The 22,504-nt window shown below is 39.8% G+C and overlaps 1 protein-coding gene across 2 annotated transcripts in view; it reads right to left on the bottom strand.

Annotated features, from left to right (window-relative positions):
• The window catches only part of LOC134546241 (caspase-8), a 52,553-nt gene extending 34,930 nt beyond the window's left edge, over positions 1-17,623 (bottom strand). Inside the window, exons 1-3 of one of the 2 annotated variants that reach the window (XM_063388923.1) lie at positions 17,461-17,623; positions 3,266-4,226; positions 2,032-2,248 (exon numbers count right to left, since the gene is read on the bottom strand). In XM_063388923.1, the coding sequence (XP_063244993.1) occupies positions 2,032-2,248; positions 3,266-4,222 (1,174 nt within the window). In that variant the 5' untranslated portion in view covers positions 4,223-4,226; positions 17,461-17,623. The remainder of the gene's footprint in view (positions 1-2,031; positions 2,249-3,265; positions 4,227-17,460) is intronic. The other variant, XM_063388924.1, reaches the window with a different exon arrangement.
• Positions 17,624-22,504: the final 4,881 nt, after the last annotated feature.

The following is a 22,504-nucleotide window of genomic DNA, read 5'->3' as shown; positions in this document are numbered from 1 at the left end:
GCAAATATTATCTTTAAATTCCTAAGACCACTTCGAAAATGTGTCCCCTGATCAAAAAAGTAATAACATTTATTTTATCCTAAATTGCTTGGATAATAAATAAGAAACACCATGATATATTACGTATAGTCAGGTTAAGTAAGCCAAAGACTAAGAGTATGGTTTACAGAACAACACAAAAGTTAATTAAAGTCTGTGTTAAATTAAAGTTAGTTAAAAAAACCATTGCTAGAATTCAAGCCCAGAATGTGAATCTCGTATCATATATAAAAGCCATGACCATAATTTTACATGTTCAAACATTTGCTCTGTGAATATACCTTATAAACCTCAAATGTTATGAATTTTAAACTTGACTACATTTCGTTATAAACTTCTAGTGCAAATTCTCCCATGGTGTTCAATGTGATGTCACCAGAGGTTGTCGGGGTGTTAGAGAGACGTTAACTAAGAAGGGCGGCACCGTGTCTAGGGGGCACGGACCCGGATGAGACTCTTAACTCTGGGAGTGACGTCGCCCGTGTGGGGACATGGCTCGACCCCCGTACACTGCCTACAGAATAATTGACATGGGCCCGCTCTCAGTGATAGGCACGCTATGTATTAACGTCGTGGGCTGTTAAGGCATCCCACACGCCAACTTGGAGTGCACACGTGGTCAAACGAAAACAAACAAGTTCGATAACGCTGTGATTTATAACAGACTACACGGTACAATTCCCGCTTCAGCGCGTTACATAGAGATCTTAAAATAGGTTGAAACTGTTTAAAAGCCTTGCGGCGCGATCGGTTTATGGGCTGTCCGGCCACCACGTGGTCGGACTTTACGTTCGTAGTGATTTCTGAATTCCTTACGGATTACCAGGTAATTAATGAAACAGCCGACCCCCGAGGTAGGCTCTGAGGACAACGAAAACAATTAAGAAGAATTAGGTACACAAAACAGAATTACCAGGTCAGTATAGTGAAGTTGAAGTCCTCGGGTGCAGAGAGCGTCCTACCTCGGGTGGTGATGCGAAGCGACTAGGGCGAGCAATGGCCGCCGGGGTGGCAGGACAATGGTGTTGCGCACCAAGACGGATAGTACCATTATTCCGAACCATATCGTGCCAGGGCATATTTAATAAACCCAATTAAAACACCAAACACCCTTTTACATTTTACCCTGGCGGTTCATGAACCGCAACCACGTAATAATTAAGTTAAACAAGAAAGAATTAAATAAAGTTACAGTAACTGGATGGCCTTCGACAAGTCTGAGTCTGTAGCAGCCCGTTAGCATTTCTGCCGAAAGGAAAACAAATGAAATAAAGTACTATGCCCTGAAACTTACATACACAACACTAGGGATAATTAAAGAAATACAATAATGATAATTAAGTAGAAACTAGGAGGGAACGAGGCACTGGCTCGACTCCGCCTCTTATCAGGCGTTCACACACGCACATACGCATACGTGGGCTGCGGGAGATTCGAATGGACAGGACCGAAGAGAGAGGGGTAGGAGGAAGGTAACATATCGGGCTCTAGGGGGCGTAGCCCCGATCGACGTCAATGAAAACCCAGTCCCAAGTCTTGGTTCCACTGCAAAATACAAAATTACACTATAACAGTAGAGTCTCGATTAATCAAGTTAATATCGACTGCGGCAACCTCCTATTAGCAAAATCTTGGCTAACACAAATATAATTCATAAATCGTCATGGTTTTCAAATGGCCTAGGGGTTTTATTTTCAGAATAACATTTTTCTGGCTTTTATTCAATGTAAATTATTTCACGTCCCCTCATGATTCGCTTATCCAGTAAATTGCATCATTGAGGCTGATTTTATTAAGACTTTTGACAATAGTTATAGAACTTTCTACGAATGTTTCAACAGTCTTTGCCAAGAATGGCACTTTAGGTTGTTTCGGATAAAACGGAACATCGGTAGATCAGGGCTCGGTTAATTGAGACCTACTGTATTCAAATAACACAAAAAACAGAAAATTACTATGTATATACATATTGAAAACATCCCCAATACTCACCCTTCTTTCCATGTGATAAGATACAAACTGCTAAACACGAATGTTCCTTGCGAAACTTCTTTGCAGTCAAATACACTGTATCGATTATTTGTGTGTGCGTGAGATTTTGGCCCACTTCACTGATTTCAAAGCCCAGGGCCAAGAAGGCTTCCACTAGCCTTGCTTCATCCACGTCCGTCCCAAGTCTGGTTTCCAATTTATGCTGTGGGAGTTGCAGCTGCAACAATAATCAGTTGAGTAACCATTTTAAGCCAATTTACCATACATGCCATTGAATAACACACAAATAACATGCCAGTTTTAAGAGCTTAACGCTATCACTTGTCTTAGATTATGAGTTGTCTTACGTTACGGTAGCACAGAGTCCATATGCGTTATCTATGCTGCTATTACACACAAAGAGAACTTTTTTTTGAATGAATTAACTACATTTATACTGTTTTTTACCCTTGTATACACAGTTAACCATGTTGCTGTTCCATATCCATTACACTGTGCTTTATGCTATGGTCCCTTTTTTTTATACTAACATGTCTATGAAACAGCTGGTTTAAAAGTTTCAGTAGCCTTCCATTTATATCAGAAACTACTAGTACATAAAACTTAAAGAGTTATATTAATTGCATATAGCATACTGTAATTCCTATGAACAACAAGTCCCTACTCACTGGAAACTTACTCTTCAGAAGTAGGTATTCATTAAATATAAAGAATAAAAATGTACTTCAGCAAATACAATGAATGATATAACCAGAATACTTGTACAATGGTTTTATGTATGCTTTCACACCCTTTTATGTGACAAATTTTAAAACAACACATTAAATTACTTATGTTGAAATCACTAATGGTATCACAACAGGACCAAAAGCAGTAGTTATGATTAAGTTTTAGCCACATGAGACTTTAAAAAATTCAGTATATTTGCTTGTATAATGGGAACAACACTTTACCAGGAAAGTGTAAAAACTACCACTTGTTTTTATTAATTTGCAACAACCTTAGTTCTTCACCAAATTTTTCCAAATTTAATTGCACAGTTGACTTAATGTGCCAGAGATTATTGGTGTTTCAGTTAGAACTACTGTGCAACATCATACAACATCAAAGTGCTTCCCCACTGCTACCAAAATTGTTAACATTAGAACCAAAAATCATGCTATTAGTGTATAAAGAAAGAATACCTGCATGTTTGTTAGATTACAATGCCCACAACAATGCAATGTATACGTACCTGAAGGTTTGGATCTTCATCTTCAAAGAAGTATTTCTGGTTTATGATAAGACATAATCCAACACTTCTCTCATTGATGGGATATATGCTACTTCTGGATGGTGAAGAACCATATGTCGTCGACACAATACTGTGGTCCCCTCGTCCTGGCAATGTGGGCCTGGAGAGAAAAGTTCTCTGCTCAGACGGCAGAGACTTGTACTCCATTTTCTCCGGTTTGCATCTTTTTTCGATAACCTTTACGTATTCACACAGTTCTTCTTCCTCCAAAACCTTCAAATGCCGGGCAAGTTTTTGAATGTCCACATCACCCCTGGCAGCAGACGAAGCTATAGTTATATACTGCAATGAATGCCAATGTAGCAAATTTATCTCAAGGAATTCTGATGCGTATTTCTTTAGCAAAACAGCAGTTTCCACAGATTCTCTGGCGATATCTGCGTGCACCATATCAATGAGCTTTTCTGCCTTACCTACGGTCAAGACTTCACACAAGCGATAAAGCGCTTTCCTCATCAAATCAATTTTTGAAGACAAACCAGGGTTGTCTGGAAGATACTTCAAGTTCATGTCGTTCTTTGAGTAACCAAGTTTATGCACCAGTTTATAGTTCTGTATGATGCATAGTGCTTCGAGAAGATAATCGTTCCACTCTGAATCCTCTAAATGTTCTCTCACCCACTGTGACACTGGAAAAAAATTCTCGTCGCATGCTTTATAAGCAGTATGTGCTACTTCTAATTTCTGGTAAGCCAATTCAAGTTCACTGTTTTCATATAAAAGAAAAACAAGAGAAAATTTTTCACTAAAATCCAATTCCTTTTCAATTTCTTCTACTTGGCTGATACTAATGTCATTTGATATGAGAAATGGCAGCAAAGAAAATGATTCATTTTCTAAATCCGGAGAGCTACAAACAGCTGAGTCAAGTTCCATCCGATGTCCTTCTGATGTCATTGTCCTGTTTCAGGGAAAAAATTTCAAAAACAATATTTTGCAAACCATCTTGTTTCATAAACATACCAGTGCAGGTAAAATAAGCAACAAAAAATAAAAACTCAAACTATACTTTTACCACGTAAAATAATTATAATAGTCTAAGCCTTTGTGTTTCTACAATGCACAACATACTTAAAAAACATAAGTACTTAAATTAGATTAGGATATCATAAAACATAATATGTTTCTGATTAGTTATCATGTAAGTTCTGATAACAAAATGTAAATTATAAAATGTAAATTGAATTCCTGCTGTAAATAATAAATTATAGGAATAAAAATTTATTCATTTAACTTTAAACATCTTTTTTAAAACCATATTTTAAAAAAAAAAATTTTATAGAAATCTTAAAATAATTTCATAGCTACCCAGATTATTACCATGATTAACTCTAAACATATATGCAAACTTATTTTTTTTTTAAATTTCACCTTTTGAAAACGAAAATGTGGCATTCTGAGTGGCTGTTCAACTCCGCTCTGTTTGCTCAGCCTAATACATGCCTAAGGATGTTTCATAATTATACCGCATTGCAATGTGGCCTTTTGTGCCAGATATCAACCGCCACCAACGAATTTGCTTACCATTTCGCAATAGAGTGGTGGATTATTGCTAGCAGCGAGCGACACATTCAAGCTACTCATTAGAACTTTAGCTATCTGGCCATAACAATGAGAAAATTAATAGTGGCAAACCAAAACATGATTTAGGTTTTCAATAAACTTTATGTCTGAAAATTATATAAATCTGTACTTGCATCAGTGTCAATTACGTGATTTTCTTACATTAAATCTCTTAAAACTCAATCATTTATGCACATCTTGGTTGAAAGTAAAAAAAGGCTATTCCTCTTCTCAGACCCTAGCGAAGACCATCATTACGAATGTCTAATGTTCATGCAATAATTTACTAGGCTGAAGTTGGATTTATTCCAGCTTTATTTTCCTTCCCCTCATTTCCCCCTCCTTTTAGAGTGGGAGGAGCCTGGCTAACTGCATACAGCACCCTGCATAGAAAAAGCAACATGAAGGAAACAAAGAATACAGCACTCCACATTCAAAATGCAACATGGCACCATCCATAAAATGTGCAACACTAGGCTAGGAACACAAAATATAAAAATATTCAGCACTACTTTATCTTAGATTTATTTGGCTTGCCCTCCTTTTTCCCAACACGTGACGTGGGCGGAGCCTAAAAGTACAGTACTCAACATAAAATAGTGCAACATTAACACTGGACTGTTCATTCTATAAAATATCCGACAAACCCAATACAGTACTCTCAAAAATATTTGTCACTACACTGAAATGAACAGTAACCACCATAAAATATGCAACACTTTGAAAAAAGCAAGTACAGTACTCACCATAAAATATGCAACCCTTTTGTGGGCCAACCATAAAAAAAAGGAACATCTAAACAACAGTACTGTGCAAAAGATTATTGGTGAAATTACAATGTAAAATGCTCAACATCTTATGTACTTCCCTTTTCCCACCACGGGACGTGGGTGGAGCCTAAAAGTACAGTTCTCAACATAAAATAGTGCAACATTAACACTGGATTGTTCATTCTATAAAATAAGCAACAAACCTAGTACAGTACTCTCAAAAAATTTGTCACTACACAGAAATGTACAGTAACCACCATAAAATGTGCAACACTTTAAAATAAGCAAGTACAGTACTCACCATAAAATAAGCAACACTTATGTGGGCCAACCATAAAAAAGGAACATCTAAACAACAGTACTGTGCAAAAGATTATTGGTGAAATTACAATGTAAAATGCTCAACATCTTATGTACTTCCCTTTTCCCACCACGGGACGTGGGTGAAGCCTAAAAGTACAGTTCTCAACATAAAATAGTGCAACATTAACACTGGATTGTTCATTCTATAAAATAAGCAACAAACCTAGTACAGTACTCTCAAAAAATTTGTCACTACACAGAAATGTACAGTAACCACCATAAAATGTGCAACACTTTAAAATAAGCAAGTACAGTACTCACCATAAAATAAGCAACACTTATGTGGGCCAACCATAAAAAAGGAACATCTAAACAACAGTACTGTGCAAAAGATTATTGGTGAAATTACAATGTAAATTGCTCAACATGTTATGTACCTTATCAAAAATACAGACCTGATCAAAAATGTACCATAAAAATTCAATGTACAGCCACGACCATACAATTCTGCATACACCACACAATATCCATAAAATTAAAAAAATACTGTACAGTACTGTTCAAAATATGTGTAACTACACTAAAAAGTACAGTACCCACCATACAATATGCAAGATCAAAAGAACAGCAGTGTTAAAATAGTGTAGAATAAAAATTACAACACTCATATAAAAAAGCATGTTAAGTTGAGCACAGCGCAAAATTGATTCGTTATATAAAAATTTACAGTAAAATAAAAATAAGCAACATTAAAGGCATGCTACATAAAAAAAAAGTACAAAAATGTGGTTTTCAGCGTACAGCACTTACCAAAGGTATCTGAATAAAAAAAAATAACTCCATTATGCAGTACTACAACATTCAAATATTTTTTTTTAGCTTTAACTAAACGTTGTAACGATAGAGCTGTTATGTCATTCTTTTGTGCGTATTGTGTGCTTCTCCAAGAAATTACAAAATGTGTGGTACCTGCCGTACAGCTCTATCAAAATCGTCTAAACCAAAATGATAACACAACTTTGAGACGGGACTAATTTGTTTTATTTAGTTCCCGTTATAAATCAAGGTAACAACAATAGAGCTGTTAGGCTCTTCTGTAGTGCGCATGGTCTGCTACATCAAAAAAATTATAAATATGTGGTTCCAGCGTACAGCAAGTACCAAAGGCATCTAAATCAAAAAAATAACACCATTATGCAGTACTACAACATTCAAATATTTTTTTAACTTTAACTAAACGTTGTAAGGATAGAGCTGATATGTCATTATTTTGTGCGTATTGTGTTCTTCACCAAGAAATTACTAAATGCGTGGTACCTGCCGTACAGCTCTATGAAAATCGTCTAAACCAAAATGATAAAACAACTTTGAGCCGGGACTAATTTGTTTTAAATTTTTTCCCGTTATAAATCAAGGCTGCAACAATACAGCTGTTAGGCTCTTCTGTTGTGCGCATGGTCTGCTACATAAAAAAAATTATAAATATGTGGTTCCAGCTTACAGCACGTACAAAAGGCATCTGAATCAAAAAAATAACACCATTATGCAGTACTACAACATTCAAATATTTTTTTAACTTTAACTAAACGTGTTAAGGATAGAGCTGATATGTCATTATTTTGTGCGTATTGTGTTCTTCACCAAGAAATTACAAAATGCGTGGTACCTGCCGTACAGCTCTATCAAAATCGTCAAAATCAAAATGATGATAACTTTGAGCCGGGAAACAATTGGTTTTATTTTTTTTCCATTATAAATCAAGGTTGCAACAATAGAGCTGTTAGGCTCTTCTGTTGTGAGCATGGTCTGCTACATCAAATAAATTATAAATATGTGGTTCTCAGCGTGCAGCACTATCATTACAACGTTTAGTTAAAGTTAAAAAAAAAAATTTTAATGTTGTAGTACTGCATAAGGTGGTTCTTTTATTGATTCAGATGCCTTTGGTACTTTTTTTTTGATGTAGCATGCCTTTAATGTTGCTTATTTTTATTTTACTGTAAATTTTTATATAACGAATCAATTTTGCGCTGTGCTCAACTTAAGATGCTTTTTTATATGAGTGTTGTAATTTTTTTCTACACAATTTTAACACTGCTGTTCTTTTGATCTTGCATATTGTATGGTGGGTACTGTACTTTTTAGTGTAGTTACACATATTTTGAACAGTACTGTACAGTATTTTTTTAATTTTATGGATATTGTGTGGTGTATGCAGAATTGTATGGTCGTGGCTGTACATTGAATTTTTATGGTACATTTTTGATCAGGTCTGTATTTTTGTTAAGGTACATAACATGTTGAGCAATTTACATTGTAATTTCACCAATAATCTTTTGCACAGTACTGTTGTTTAGATGTTCCTTTTTTATGGTTGGCCCACATAAGTGTTGCTTATTTTATGGTGAGTACTGTACTTGCTTATTTTAAAGTGTTGCACATTTTATGGTGGTTACTGTACATTTCTGTGTAGTGACAAATATTTTTGAGAGTACTGTACTGGGTTTGTCGGATATTTTATAGAATGAACAATCCAGTGTTAATGTTGCACTATTTTATGTTGAGTACTGTACTTTTAGGCTCCGCCCACGTCACGTGGTGGGAAAAAGGAGGGCAAGCCAAATAAATCTGAGATAAAGTAGTGCTGAATATTTTCATATTTTGTGTTCCTAGCCTAGTGTTGCACATTTTATGGATGGTAACATGTTGCATTTTGAATGGGGAGTGCTGTAAGCTTTGTTTCCTTCGTGTTGCTTTTTCTATGCAGGGTGCTGTATGCAGTTTGCCAGGCTCCTCCCACTCTAAAAGGAGGGGGAAATGAGGGGAAGGAAAATAAAGCTGGAATAAATCCAACATCAGCCTAGTAATAATTTAGACGTCTCCCGTGTCAACACTAATATTGGCACTAATATTGGCTGAAGCTTGACACACCATACCAAGATATTGTATAAAGTACAAAATAAAACCTGTTTAAATAAAGAAAATAAGGCACTACTACTACTATATATTGTCACAAATGTATCATGGTATTTTTTTTTATTTGTTTTTTTTTTTTAATTTAAGACAGATTGCAGAGTCCCAACCAAAAAGATAAACCGCGAGAGAGAAGAAAGCACACTTCAAATTATGACAAGTGCCTACTACTTACATGACTTAAAATAACACTAAAAGTAACTAACAACAGCTCTCATACATACCAAATCAACCAAAAAAAAACTATTTTTGACACCCACCGTCTCAGATTTTGATGAAACTTGGCACGGTTGTTCAATTTATTGATGTAAGTAACCATACCAATTTGTTTTGCTCTATCTCTAGTGGTTTCGATTTTACAGCCCCTTAAAATTTATGTATTATTGGAATTTTAATCATCTGGCCGCCGTTAACTGGAAATGTTGTCCAATGGAAAAAAAATTCATAATTTTTTTTATTTACAAACCATTTTGTCTGAAAAAATTTTTATGTTTGGGTCAATGTAGCAGGAATAATATAAAAAATGAACAAAACTACTAAGTGTTTATTTGGAACCATAAAAAAATCTCAAAGTGTAATTTTTATGATTATCGAAACAAAATTAAGAGTTTTACGGAAATGGTAAATCTCATAAAGAGAAAAGGATAATCATGAAATCTCTGTTTTGTTTTTGTTCTAAAAGATATGTTCTACCACATTAAACAGTAAGATTCGTGTTTTTTTTTTAGTGTTTTGATAATTTTTTTCACTTCAAAACACAAAAATGAGTTAATTATTTAATTTTGATTTAAAAGCTGCTTTGGCTGCTATTTGCCTGACTGTGTTTCTGAATTATACACAGATGATTAAAATACCATTTTTTCCTTTTGGTATCCCACACGCTTTTTTATAAAATAAATTACCTTACTTGCTGCTTCCTGTCTCCCATGCTGTCAAATCCCTGCAATCATGCCATGACACCATCCTGTTCCTTTTTTACTCGCAAATACGTAAACAACTGCCAGTGTATTTTACCTATTTTTTTTGTGTTTGTGCCTGGCTGCGGACTTCACACACCCCTTGCCCCGTCTTCTGTGCTCACCCTCTTCCAGATCCAGATGCAAGATCTTCCCAGGAGATAAGCATGAAGGCCAGCAACTGATACAATCCGCGCATAGAGAGAGAACAAGGCGGGCTGTGTGTGACCTTGTGCATATGTCCGAACCTGCCTTCCCCTCACAGCAGCATTATTTAATATAGCTTCCATGTCAGTCCGTTACAGGCAGTTGCCATGAAAGAAGTAAGATTGGTTCTTATACATAACAGTCAATTAAGCATTTCAGTAAATGAGTGTTATTAATAGTATTTATGTGTTTTGTTTAAACTGAGTACCAAAGTGCATTGTTGTTATGTTTTGTTAAACAATGGAGAAAAAGTGCAGTGTTGGAGAAACTACTGAAAGTGATTGCCATCTGTTACACTATGTCAAGGACAAGTCTATACAAGGTATTGAAAAACTTTCTGATGAAGATTTGAATCTTTTTACATTAAGATGTGAATCCAACAAGTTAACAACTGTTTGCCTTCACCATGAAAGTGTGTTTTTAAAGAAGTATGAATTTTTACAAAAGGTGTGTTGTGATTCTTTCAAAAGACATAAAACTGTTATTAAAAAAGCACTTTGTGTTTTAACTGTACAACAGAGTAGAATCATCTTATTAAAAGGGTACAAGGTTAAACCTGGTCAGAAACTTTGTGCGTTTTGCAGGAATAAACTTTTAAAAGATAAAGAAGCTGACAAGGTTGAAAGTAATGATGAGCATGAGAATGGACAAAGGATTGACGTCCCTCGGCTTTAGGTCCCTGATTCCCCGTTTACGTAATTGTCCTGTTGTGCCCGTACTGCTCTCGCCGGTGAGGTGTGGGTCCAGGCCAACGTGGCCGGGACCGGGAAATACGGGACCTGGAGGGAGAGTGAGGTGAGAAGGAAGAATGGTAGGCAGTTCCAAGGATAACTCGGTGTTAACAGTTCCACGAGCCCCTTTTATTGTCGTTTTGAGAGCCTGCCGCAGCCTGACGGGCCCGTCGCGGAACGAGCGCCCTTCCCGCGGCGACCCGGACTCCCGGAAGACCGTCCCGTCCGTTAACACGTCCCGGCACAAACTGGAAATTTTCCCACGTAACACTGTCCCCGATTAAGGCTGCTCCGCAAAGATGAGCAACACGTGCGCGGTCCGTTACGTAAAAAGTCTCGTACTGACGGCGAAAGTTCGGCAGTTCGTAACTGCGCTTACGCGTTATAGAACGTTCGACTGGTGACGTAACTCGTAAGACTCGTAAAATTCAACTGGGTGAGCGACTCGACAGATGCAGCACAGCTGCCGCGACAACCCGTGAAGTGACCCTGTCGTCGGACCACGAGCTCAGCAGACACGCCTCGCGAGCAGCGCGGAGCGGCGTGCACGTCTGTCTCTGATCGCGCCCTGAACACCACTGCCTTCGGCCGGCGTGGGAGAGGCCCCACCCCGCGACGCGCCAGGCTGCGGCTACATTACTAGCACTGCGAAACATTTGAGAAAAGTTACAAAATTATTTACACAACTTAGCGAGACATTAATCAAACAGCGAATTTACACATCAGTTAATTAGTTATGGTTACAAATATATACACAATTATCGAGGCTCGTGACCATTTGAAAAAAATATATAAAACACAGAATTATTTATTACACAAAAGAAGCTCACTGGCATGCTAGGGCGCACGCGGGTGCGTCCCTGGCCGTCGCACTTCACCGATGGTGCACTAGTATCGCAAGGGAGGACGTTGACGAGGCATAACGGCCTGAAGGAGCCGAGGAGACACTTGGGTCGACGTCAGGATATAGGACTAACATTTAGAGATGAACTAAACCAACTTCAAAAAAATACTGTAATTGACAAGCTAAATTCTTCCTTTCATGAAATTGGATGTTCACCAATGAAATTACATGCACTTGGTCATCATAGCAAATCATGTTATGCTAAAGAAAAGCTACAAAAAGTTCATGAAAAAGTAAAATCAAAAATTGAAACTGTTCTTGAAGTTGATCTACCAGAAGAAAAAATCTTGCTGGAAAAAAGTATGTTGCAGAACAGTGAAGACATGGATAAACTAGTGAACATTATTAAAAAGGAAATTATAGGTGCATCAAGAAAAAAACACATTCAAATGTTGACAATACCAGCTTCTCTGTTTCTACATGAGAGAGATTTTTTTACTGAGAGCTCAGTGGTCATTTTTTGCAACCAGCCATGGCAAAACGGAATGTGACTGTAAAACGCATAGCTCGGAGGGAAAGTCTTAAACGACCTCTGGAAAAACAAATTATAACAGTGGCTGAACTGTTTGACTTCTGCAAGACCAGAATTGAAAATATCAGTTTCCATTTTATTACTAAAGAAGCAGTTAAATTGACTCGTCTGGCTATGGAAAGTCGCTTCAAAGATGTTCAAACTCTTCCAGGGACAAGATCATTTCACAACTTTCAGCCACAAAATGATTCACAAACAATTGAGGCTCGAAGAATTAGCAAGGATGAAAAAGCAGCTATTGTTTTTAATTTATTTAGCATTCAGCAAAACTATCTCGTGAAATTAGAAGATTTGTACCCTGGATGTTTTATTGCTTGTGTTTATGACAGCTTCTAGTACTTTGGCATGGTGAATGCGATAAATGCTGAACAAAAAGATGTCACGGTACAGTTTCTTCATCCTCGCGGACTATCACCATCCTTTTTTTGGCCCAAGAAAGAAGATACATGTGCTGTGCTCATTCCTCATATTATTGCTATGGTGGAACCGCCAAAAACAATTACTGGAAGAACCTATCAGTTTTCACAAGAATATATGACAAATATCCAATCAAAATTTGACAATCTAGAAGAATTTTGAAGGACAATGACCTAACAGTGTTACAACCGCAAGTACTGTAAGCCTTAATAACATAGGAGTATTGCATGTGTAAATAAACACACTAATGTTTTATGTAGTGTAATTAAATAATTATATTTAAATTGAACTGCAATCTCATTACTGAGGTCAGTTCTGTTTGTATTTGTGAGTGTAAAGGGAACAGGTTGATGTCATGGCACAATTACAGGGATTTCACAGCATGGGAAACAGGAAGCAGCAAGTAAGGTAATTTGTTTTATAAAAATGTGTGTGGGATACCAAAAGGAAAATATGGTATTTTAATCATCTGTATATAATTCAGAAACACAGTCAGGCAAATAGCGGCCAAAGCAGCTTTTTAACCAAAATTAAATAATTAACTCATTTTAGTGTTTTGAAGTGAAAAAAATTATCAAAACACTAAAAAAAAAACACGAATCTTACTGTTTAATGTGGTAGAACATATCTTTTAGAACAAAAACAAAACAGAGATTTCATGATTATCCTTTTCCCTTTATGAGATTTACCATTTCCGTAAAACTCTTAATTTTGTTTCGATAATCATAAAAATTACACTTCGAGATTTTTTTATGGTTCCAAATAAACACTTAGTAGTTTTGTTCATTTTTTATATTATTCCTGCTACATTGACCCAAACTTAAAAATTTTTTCAGACAAAATGGTTTCTAAATTAAAAAAATATGAATTTTTTTCCATCGGGCAACATTTCTAGTTAACGGCGGCCAGATGATTAAAATTCCAATAATCCATAATCTTTAAGGGGCTGTAAAATCGAAGCCACTAGAGATAGAGCAAAACAAATTGGTATGGTTACATACATCAATGAATTGAACAACCATGCCAAGTTTCGTAAAAATCTGAGACGGTGGGTGTCATGGTGTAGTTGAACTGACATGGAATGACCCATTTACAAAAATGTTGGGTCAAGTTCACTATACATACAATACCATACTACTGGTTGGAAATTAAGTAGGGGAAATATATGACACCATGGAAGTTCACCGATGATAACAAATCGAATAAATGAATGAAAGAAAATACACCTTATGTATTTTTGAAACAGTCAAAGCCAAAATAGCACCATGAAAAAAAGACGAATGATAAGTGTGAATTTTGGAGCAAAAGTAGCAGTTTGTGGTACGAGGCAGAGTGAATTAATAAGTAGAAATGAATATCTTCATGTAAAGTGAATAAATATGCACACAATCACTACATAGTATAAAACAAAGTCGCTTCCCGCTGTCTGTCTGTCCCTATGTATGCTACGATCTTTAAAACTACGCAACGGATTTTGATGCGGTTTTCTTTAACAGATAAGAGTGATTCAAGAGGAAGGTTTATATGTATAATAAATGCATAATATAGTAGAGAAACACTAATAATTTTAGAGGTTTCTAATGTGATGTTGTAAATAAACACATTTTTTTGCGCTTACATTGCAAACGCTGGCTGAACCCTACGAGATAGATCAAAATAATGAGCTACAGTAATGTACACCTTAAAAAGATCTACAAAAAAGTCCGCGATGGTATATGTCTATCTCTGAGGGATAACCCACAATAACCATTTTATATCCTTTACTTTTTACGAGAAATAATGCCTTATTTATGAAGCGATTTTAAGCAATACAGCATTAATTCTTATCCAATTAAGTACCTTAAATACATTGTGCATTTAATATAGATCAATATGGCCCTTTACAGCATGTAATTTAAATGAATATTTTCGAAGTTATTACAGATATAAAATGCACGGACATAGCGGTTGCGGCAGTACCGGCCGGGGGCCTAGCGGCGCGTGCCTATAAGTAGCGCGTCTAAGGCCACGCTTCGCCCTACAGCACTATATTATTAGCAGCGATCGCACACGTTCATCGGAGCTCCCTCTTAATAAAAACGTGCTTTTCAGTAAGACAACTAATCCGTACTTATAAGTATGTTACGATAAATTAAAAAAATATATTCGAAATTGTATGATAGTATTTAAATACTAAAGTGAATTCTTTTTTAAGACAAAAAGTGCTTTTCAGCGTGACAATTTTTTTCAAAATTCTATGTTCGTACTTTATTCGGTATTAAGGTTAATTTTTAAACCGTACTTATAGTAAGTACATTCATTAGGTTGGATAGGATTAGATTGAAACCATATTTTATCAATTGTATTTCTTCTATTAAGATCTTGGTTTGAATTTAAGGCAATTTAGTATTAGGGCAAGTATTTTTAATTATCAAAAATCGTAGTTTAAGGTAAGGTTAATAAATCCCAGGGTCAAACTCTCAACATTGCAGGCTTAGATTTGAACGTTGAGTATTTTTCATATGGCCAATTACCTATATGTCGCTCTTTCAAGAGTAACCTCTAAAGAAAACATGTTTGTATTGTCTAATGACAAAAAAGCTGTGAACGTTGTATATAATAACATTTTGTAGTATATTTAGTATCAGCATTCCACCCGTGCGAAGCCGGGGCGGGTCGCTAGTAAATATTAAGTAGGTATTAAGAAATTTATTCGGATTGTGTGGCAATGTGTGTAGTAGTCCAGATAGTAGAGCAAGGTCATTTTTATTTACAATGAATTAATAAAACAGTACAGTGAAGAGAAAGAAAGTGTGGTTGTGATTGTAGTAGTGAACAGGAAAGTGACGGTTTGCGTTTCGCGATACAGAATAAATTAGGCTACATGAAAGAATGGCAAATTGTTTATGGTGTTAATTTAATATCTTCAAAAGAAATATTGACAGTAAATGATTATTGCCATAAAGCCAAAAACAGTTAAGTGGTTTTTTATGGCTAATAAATGTTTGTGATTCGTAGTTGTGTTTTATGTGCATTTTGTTTTATGTGGTAAGGTGAGAAGTGTGTGGTGTGTGTTTCATTTGCGATGTTAGGTGAAATAGTTTCTTTGGTTCTGTAAATAATAAAAGTTATTAGGTAATGTAAAAAAGGCTTGTATTTCTACAGGTTAGTTTTGCAATTGTCCAAGTGATAAAAACAAACAAAAGTTTTGGTGAGGTTTTACATTGCAATATGGTAGGAATATTGATGAAGTCATCAACAAGGCTGTGCTGAAGTAATTACAACCTGTACGTTCTTGCGGTATAACCTCAGGAATAAGCGTTTTGGATCGGAATGATTCACAAGCTTGTTTTGCAAAAGATTATGTTGTTGATAATAATAAATTAGTGTATAAAATATATTTTCAGTATCATGGTCAGACCTGCCAACATTCAAATTTAAAAAATCATAAGGTCCTCGATAAAAACTCTCAGGCCCATAAATACAGGTTAGAAATAAAAAAACAACAAATTAGAATCTTTAAATTTAAGTGACATACCTGTCGGTACATAGGTTACATGGTCTCTGCTTCAAAATTGATTTCAACAAATTATAGGTTGCAGATTTAATTTAGTTGAACATAATTTAGCGCTGTCGTGTAGTGATCATGCAGGGCCGCAGCTAAAAAAGATGTAAAATAACATTCTGCTCGTGTAACACTATTATGACTGTTCACAGCAAAATTAATTTTTTTTGGAAACAATACACTTCACGTGTTAGTTGTGTTTTTTTGTAGTGACATGTTTCACAATGTCTCCTCTTCCACTATGCGAGATAGAAAAATCAGCACGGCACAGGCTACAAAACGCAAAATTGCTTCCTTTACGTGACTCGAGTATTGATGGAAACTCGTTACCGTAAGCTTTCGTAAAACTTGTTTTGTAACTTTTAGAAACAAAATCTTGGGGCCCCGAAAAATCATGAGGAAACACTATTTTGGCGTGAGGGCGTGAGATGAACCTGAAAATCGTGAGCCTCACACCAAAATCGTGAGATTTGACAGGTCTGCATGGTCTATACTAGAATAGGTAGGACTTCAGTATACTTTTACAATACCTGAAAAATTTAAATCATAGAAAAAAAAATTAACAATTAAAGTGTTCAAATAAGGTATCACAAAATATATTAAAACAGTTGGGACAATAAAATATAATACCATAAATATTATATGGACAGTATTGGCATAAATCATAAATATATAGGGCTATAGTATAATTTAACGATACCCAGGACATTAAATTCAATTTTAAAATGAATAATTAAAATATAATAGATGGTATTGCAAAATATACAAAACTGGGCGGGATTATAAAATACAATACGATACCATAAGAAATAAAAAATCTACGGAATCTTTTTGGCTGTTGTATATAATACGATACCCAAAAGTAAGTTTAGTAAAGATGCGTATTATGTGCAAAATGAGTAAGTGAATACTCTCAGCCCAAAACCCCCATACTTTATTTGCTATGTACCTACAGCTTACGCCAAAGGACAAAGGGTAAATTTGTCCATGTTCAAATATCTTTTATCATATCGTATGTTACACCCATGCCTTACCCGGGACTCGAACCCAGAGCCCCTCGCACCTTAAGCCAGTGTATATCCAGCTACGCTATAGAGGTCGGATTAAACCCCCATACTCCTGCGCTTGTCCCGTGAAGAATGTAGGTGTGAAATAACATCATGTTTGTGACGTCATCAATATTTTTACGGCATTGGAATCTAGACAACCCATAACCAAACAATGTAAAATCCTACCTTGAGTTACGATTCACCCAGTTCACAATTTCAGATGCTCATTGACCTTGTCATTAATCAGTTTTAAAAACTATCAATTCACATTCGCAAGTACCTCGTCTTTTGATTTTCATTCCGTCAAATTGTACCTTTCATTCAAGGTAGGACTTTTTTTTTCAATGGGATTTTTCCAAATGTTGTAGTAACAATGTGGAAAAGTCGTCAAAAAACACTGTACACGCATTATACAACGCATCCTAGCGGCAGAGCCTGATACTACGCAGTTAACGCATATGTCATAAGGTCATTTGGCCCATATAGAATCTACGTTTTTCCTGATTTTCTGCAGTTATGGGCATTTATTGTGAATGGAAAAGTTCCTGCAATGATTGGCTGCACCAATGACGATGTTACTAACTGTTCGAAGTCCTTTTTGAATTAATAATTTTTAGGCAACTTGGTGACAAGATTTTCTGCGTGATGCTTCGTATTGCGATATTTAATATATTATAATCTATTTTATGAACACGGGATAGATATTAAGGTTTTCGGTGTGTCAAATAAATCTCTGTGAGAGCAAAACAATTCTGGTATACATTTTATAACCTTTAAGAGTTACACAAAGAAATAGTCGCAACTTTTAATATATGTATAATTTTAAGACTATATTGCTGTACTCATAATAGATGTATTTAACACAGTGGTAATGTGCGCGATTGATCTACAAAAGGTACTTAACGTCAAACAAATCCTATATGACACATTATTACATTTTACCTCCAATTTCAAAGAAAATTGCTTGTTGTTGTTTAAATAAGTGTTATAATAATAACTTTAATTACACACCCCAGTACTTTGGTTGAGTTATATATTACATTAGGTAGGTGTACATGTATTTTTTACTTACAATGAAAATAAACTTTATAAACATAACCGAAATGATTGATTGTGTACATGCATATGTAAATATAAAGAATCAGTTTTTTTTATACAAATGTAAATTTTTATTCTGAGCTTTATGAAATTTTACACACTTTGACGACAGTCGTCGTGCCCTCCTAGGCTCACAGGCCGTTTCTGCCCATCGCCGGGTACCTGAGGTGGGCTATGCCACACTCCTAACCCCCCCCCCCCCCCCCTTTCAGACGCTGTGCAGTGAGTGATCCGTGCTAGGGACGCACCCGCGTGCGCCCTAACTTCGCTTATGGACTGCTCAAGGACGGACATCTCTGTATAATTATTTGTAAATATCTTAACTTGTAATTGTGTATTTAAATAGGGTAGTTATGTGTTCGAATCATGTAACTTTGTACAGGGGCCGCGCCTGGCTCGCTGCGAACACGTGACCCTCCATGCAGTTTTCCCCCTTCCCCTTCGCCCCTCGCTTCAATCGGCGCTGCGGCCCGTGCAGGGCAGGGAGTCGTCAGTCGCCGTTTGGCTGCCGTCGAGCGAGGTTATGTGACGCTGCGCTCCGCGAGTCCACAGGCCCTCGGCCACGCGCCTTGCTAGCTTCGCTATCGTCGTTTTGGCTAGACCCTGCATTCGAACACCTTCAGTCGTGAACCAGTGCGCCTTTGTGAGGGACCTGTTACGTTCGTTCGCGGCGCGGCTAAGAACGTGTCCCGTAACATCGTTGTGGGTCAGGCACACTCAGGAAAAAGGGCTGAATAAAATATCTCGTGGAATTACAGGGGATGTTTCCTGTTTCGAACCTCACTCCCATACTCTTACCCTGTTTATCAATTCCCCTCTCCCCAGCTCCCGGTCCCGGCCAAATAAGGCCCGAACCCCCCTCTCACTTGATTATACGGGTAAACTAATTACAATCTAGATTCACAGCCGCACGTCGGGTATTGGGAAGGAGCTAAGGCCTGTTGCCGACATACGGGTGTAACTCTGGTGCTAGTTACTCGACAATACTGGACAGCATGTTCCCAAACCGGCTGCCCGTCGCGAGGTGTCTGTGGAGGCAGAGCTTTTCGTACAAGAAGGCTTCCACGCTCTCGCCATTGGTCTAAGCATGACAAAACAGTTCGCTCTGGCATCGCACGTGCACACGAGAGTCGTTGAACCGTGACTCGAGGCGGGGTGTGAAGTCGCTCCAGTCCATGTCATATTCGCCCGTATGCGACCACCAGGCGTGGGTTTCACCCCGAAATTGGCAGCTGACACGCTCCGTCCACTCGTCAGCCGCGATGCTGTAGCATGTCAGTTTGTCCCGACACACACGTGTAAATAAACATGCCATCAGCCGGGGTTCCGAGTGTGATTCCCGCCGCGAGTCTAAGGAGCTGTACGTGAAAATTGGGGTGTTTTCCGGGAGGGCGCCAGGCTAGCTCTGTCGTCTAACCGTGAGTGGGTCGATCGGCCCCAGCGTGTCCCCTAGACTCGGTGGCTTGACTTGGAAAGTAGCGACGGCCGGGTTAATCCCTGCACCATAGAAAAATAACCGACCCGGAGTCGCGTGGGGAGTTGCATTGAAAAAGGTATTTGGTGGTAACTATAGTTACCAGTCGTGAAGAATCATAGAGTCAAAACTTGAAGGCTCCCCATGGTACGCGCACGTCCGCTCCGGGTCGCGAGCTGATCAGAACTGCCTCAGGGGTTGGCGTGCGGAGGGGGGGACACTCCCTCCGTGCGCCAAGGTTACGCCGCTCGTCTCATCTGGGTGAAGACTTGGTGAGGGGTGCGTTCTCCCAGCAGGAGCCAGTACTGCCGGCTGAGGCCGGGCTAATGGCCTTCGGTAGGTAATACATCAAACGCCCCCCACCCCCCTGAAGAAGCCCGGCCTTGCACGCGATCAGGCTCTGCAGTGGTTTGCACCCCTAGCATGTCGTTGACTCCCCATCCTGGCGCTCTGGACCTGGTGGCTGCGGCTGGAGGGGCCACGTGGAGGCGAGATGTGGTGGTGGTGTGCAGTGTTATGGTCGTGTTGTGGTGTGGTGTGGTGGCCTAGTTTTCACAGCATGTCCAGGCGGTTGGGGCTCTAGGAGGTCGCAGGTGGTAGTGTGCGTCCACTGGTGGTCGAGTTTCCTCCGTCATGCCCTCGGGATTGCAGGGGCCGCGGTGGCCCCTCTGGGCCCTCCCGAGGTCATACTCGGCCAGGTACCCAGGGGGCCACCTGTCCCTGGCGGGTCTCGTCACTTGGCATGTGGGCAGTTCGTCGGGTGCTCCTGGTGGGTCGTGAGGCGTCCGAGTGGTGGTCATGTTGGTGTTGTTGTGGTCTTCTATCGGTGTTGTACTGCGGTTGCTCTCGTCGTGGTTGTTGGATGGCCCGCTAGAGTAAGGTTGCCTCCTTCGTTCGAGTATACCCGGGGTTTCTCCTGCCTCGTCATCGGGTTCCTCCATGATGGGTGTTGTGCCCTCAGGTAAGGTTGCTGCCTCTCCTCCTCTGATGCGTGGACGATCACTGGCCCAGCCGCAAAGAGTTGTAGTTGTTGTCCGGCAGCGCTGAGTACCACGTCTTCGGGTTCGTCGGGTCGCTCAGTGAGATGTCGGTGATGGTTACCTGTCCGTGGCGAGTCATCTGTCCTGGTTGGCGTGGCATTGTCATCTCGTGCGTGGGATCTTGTGCATCACTATGTGTTTCCAGGTCATCGAGGGCCTCTTCTGGTATCCTGGTTCGGATGTTGTGGTCATGCTCTCTGGTAGCCGGTTTGGGCTCGTCTGCTACCTTTTGTTCGTCGTCGTGCATGTCGTCGTGTGTCTCGTCGTGGTCGGGTTCTTCCGGCATCAGCTCACCCGGTGTCGTGGCCAGTCGTAGAACGTCGCGGTGGATCTTCCGGATACGTCGCCCCCCCCCCCCCGACTCTGACTAGATATGAGGTCCTGCCCACGCGTCTCTGGATTTTTTAAGATCCGCTCCAGCGTGGTGCCAATCCGGCACAGCAGTTGCGGCGGGCTGCCGACAGCGGGTGGGCCCGGGCGTAGACTTGGTCTCCCACTCGGACAAGGGGTAATTCCCTGTGGTCTTGGAGTTGATCTTCTGCGAGTAGGTCGTTTTTCGTCGTCGTGTGTCTTCATACATGTCTGTCCTGCACTGGTCACGTTCCTCCGTCCCTTCTCCGTCGTGCGGCGTCCCATGGGTGGCCCATTCGCCTGGGAGGTGCAGGTTACTTCCTTGCACCATCTCAGCGGGCTTGTGGCCGGTGGCTGCGTTCACACGACGGCGGATGCAGAACAGGGCGTTGGCGAGGTGTTGGTCCCACTTCGAGTGGTCGTCAGTCAGTCGGAGTCGGAGTTGGATCTTCAAGTCCTGGTTCCTGCGCTCAGTGGGGTTGGCTCTGTAATGGTAAGCTGGGGTGGTGTGGTGCTGGATATGCACCCGCGCGCACCAGTCCTGCCATTGCTTGCAGATGAACTGGCTGCCATTATCGGTCATGGATGGCTGTGGGTAGCCCCACCGAGGCAGGAACTCCTGCATCATGAGGTGGATGATGGTGGAGGCACTGGCATTGCTGCACGGATATGCTTCTGTCCATCTTGTGAACATATCCGTCACGACGAGTATGAACCTCTTCCTTCTGGGCCACCTGGGGTAGGGCCCCATCAGGTCAAGTGCGATGGTCTGGAAGGCGTGGGTCGATTGTCGTGGGTGCTGTTGCTGCTCCCCGTCAGGTCGGCGTGCCTTGTGAACCTGGCAGACCTCGCACTCCCGGACGTACTCCCTCACATCCCGCGCCACGCCGGGCCAATGGTAGTGTTGGGAGACCGCGTGTCGTGTCTGGTCCGTACCGGGGTGTCCTGCCAGGTCGTGGTCGTGGTAGAACCTCAAGACAGCCTCGCGCGCCTCGGGAGGCAAGTAGGTCTTCCACGACCCAGCCTCTCCAAGCGCTCGGTGCATGATCCGGCCGTCCTGGTCTCTCCACATCGGGTGTAGTTCGTATCCAGCTTGTTGTCGTCGTCGGGTCATTTCGGTTGATTGACATTGAGCGGTCATGACCCGTTGGTCAACGTCAGTTGCGGTGTCAGGTGGTGGGTCGGTTTGGTTGGCTTCGGTCGTGATCCATAAACAGGTTTTTAGTGGCGAGAGGTGTTCGGTGTTGGGACCGGGCGGCAGCATGTA

This window comes from Bacillus rossius, chromosome 1, assembly GCF_032445375.1.
Source record: "Bacillus rossius redtenbacheri isolate Brsri chromosome 1, Brsri_v3, whole genome shotgun sequence".
NCBI lineage: Eukaryota > Metazoa > Arthropoda > Insecta > Phasmatodea > Bacillidae > Bacillus > Bacillus rossius.
This window is presented reverse-complemented; position numbering and strand designations above follow the sequence as displayed.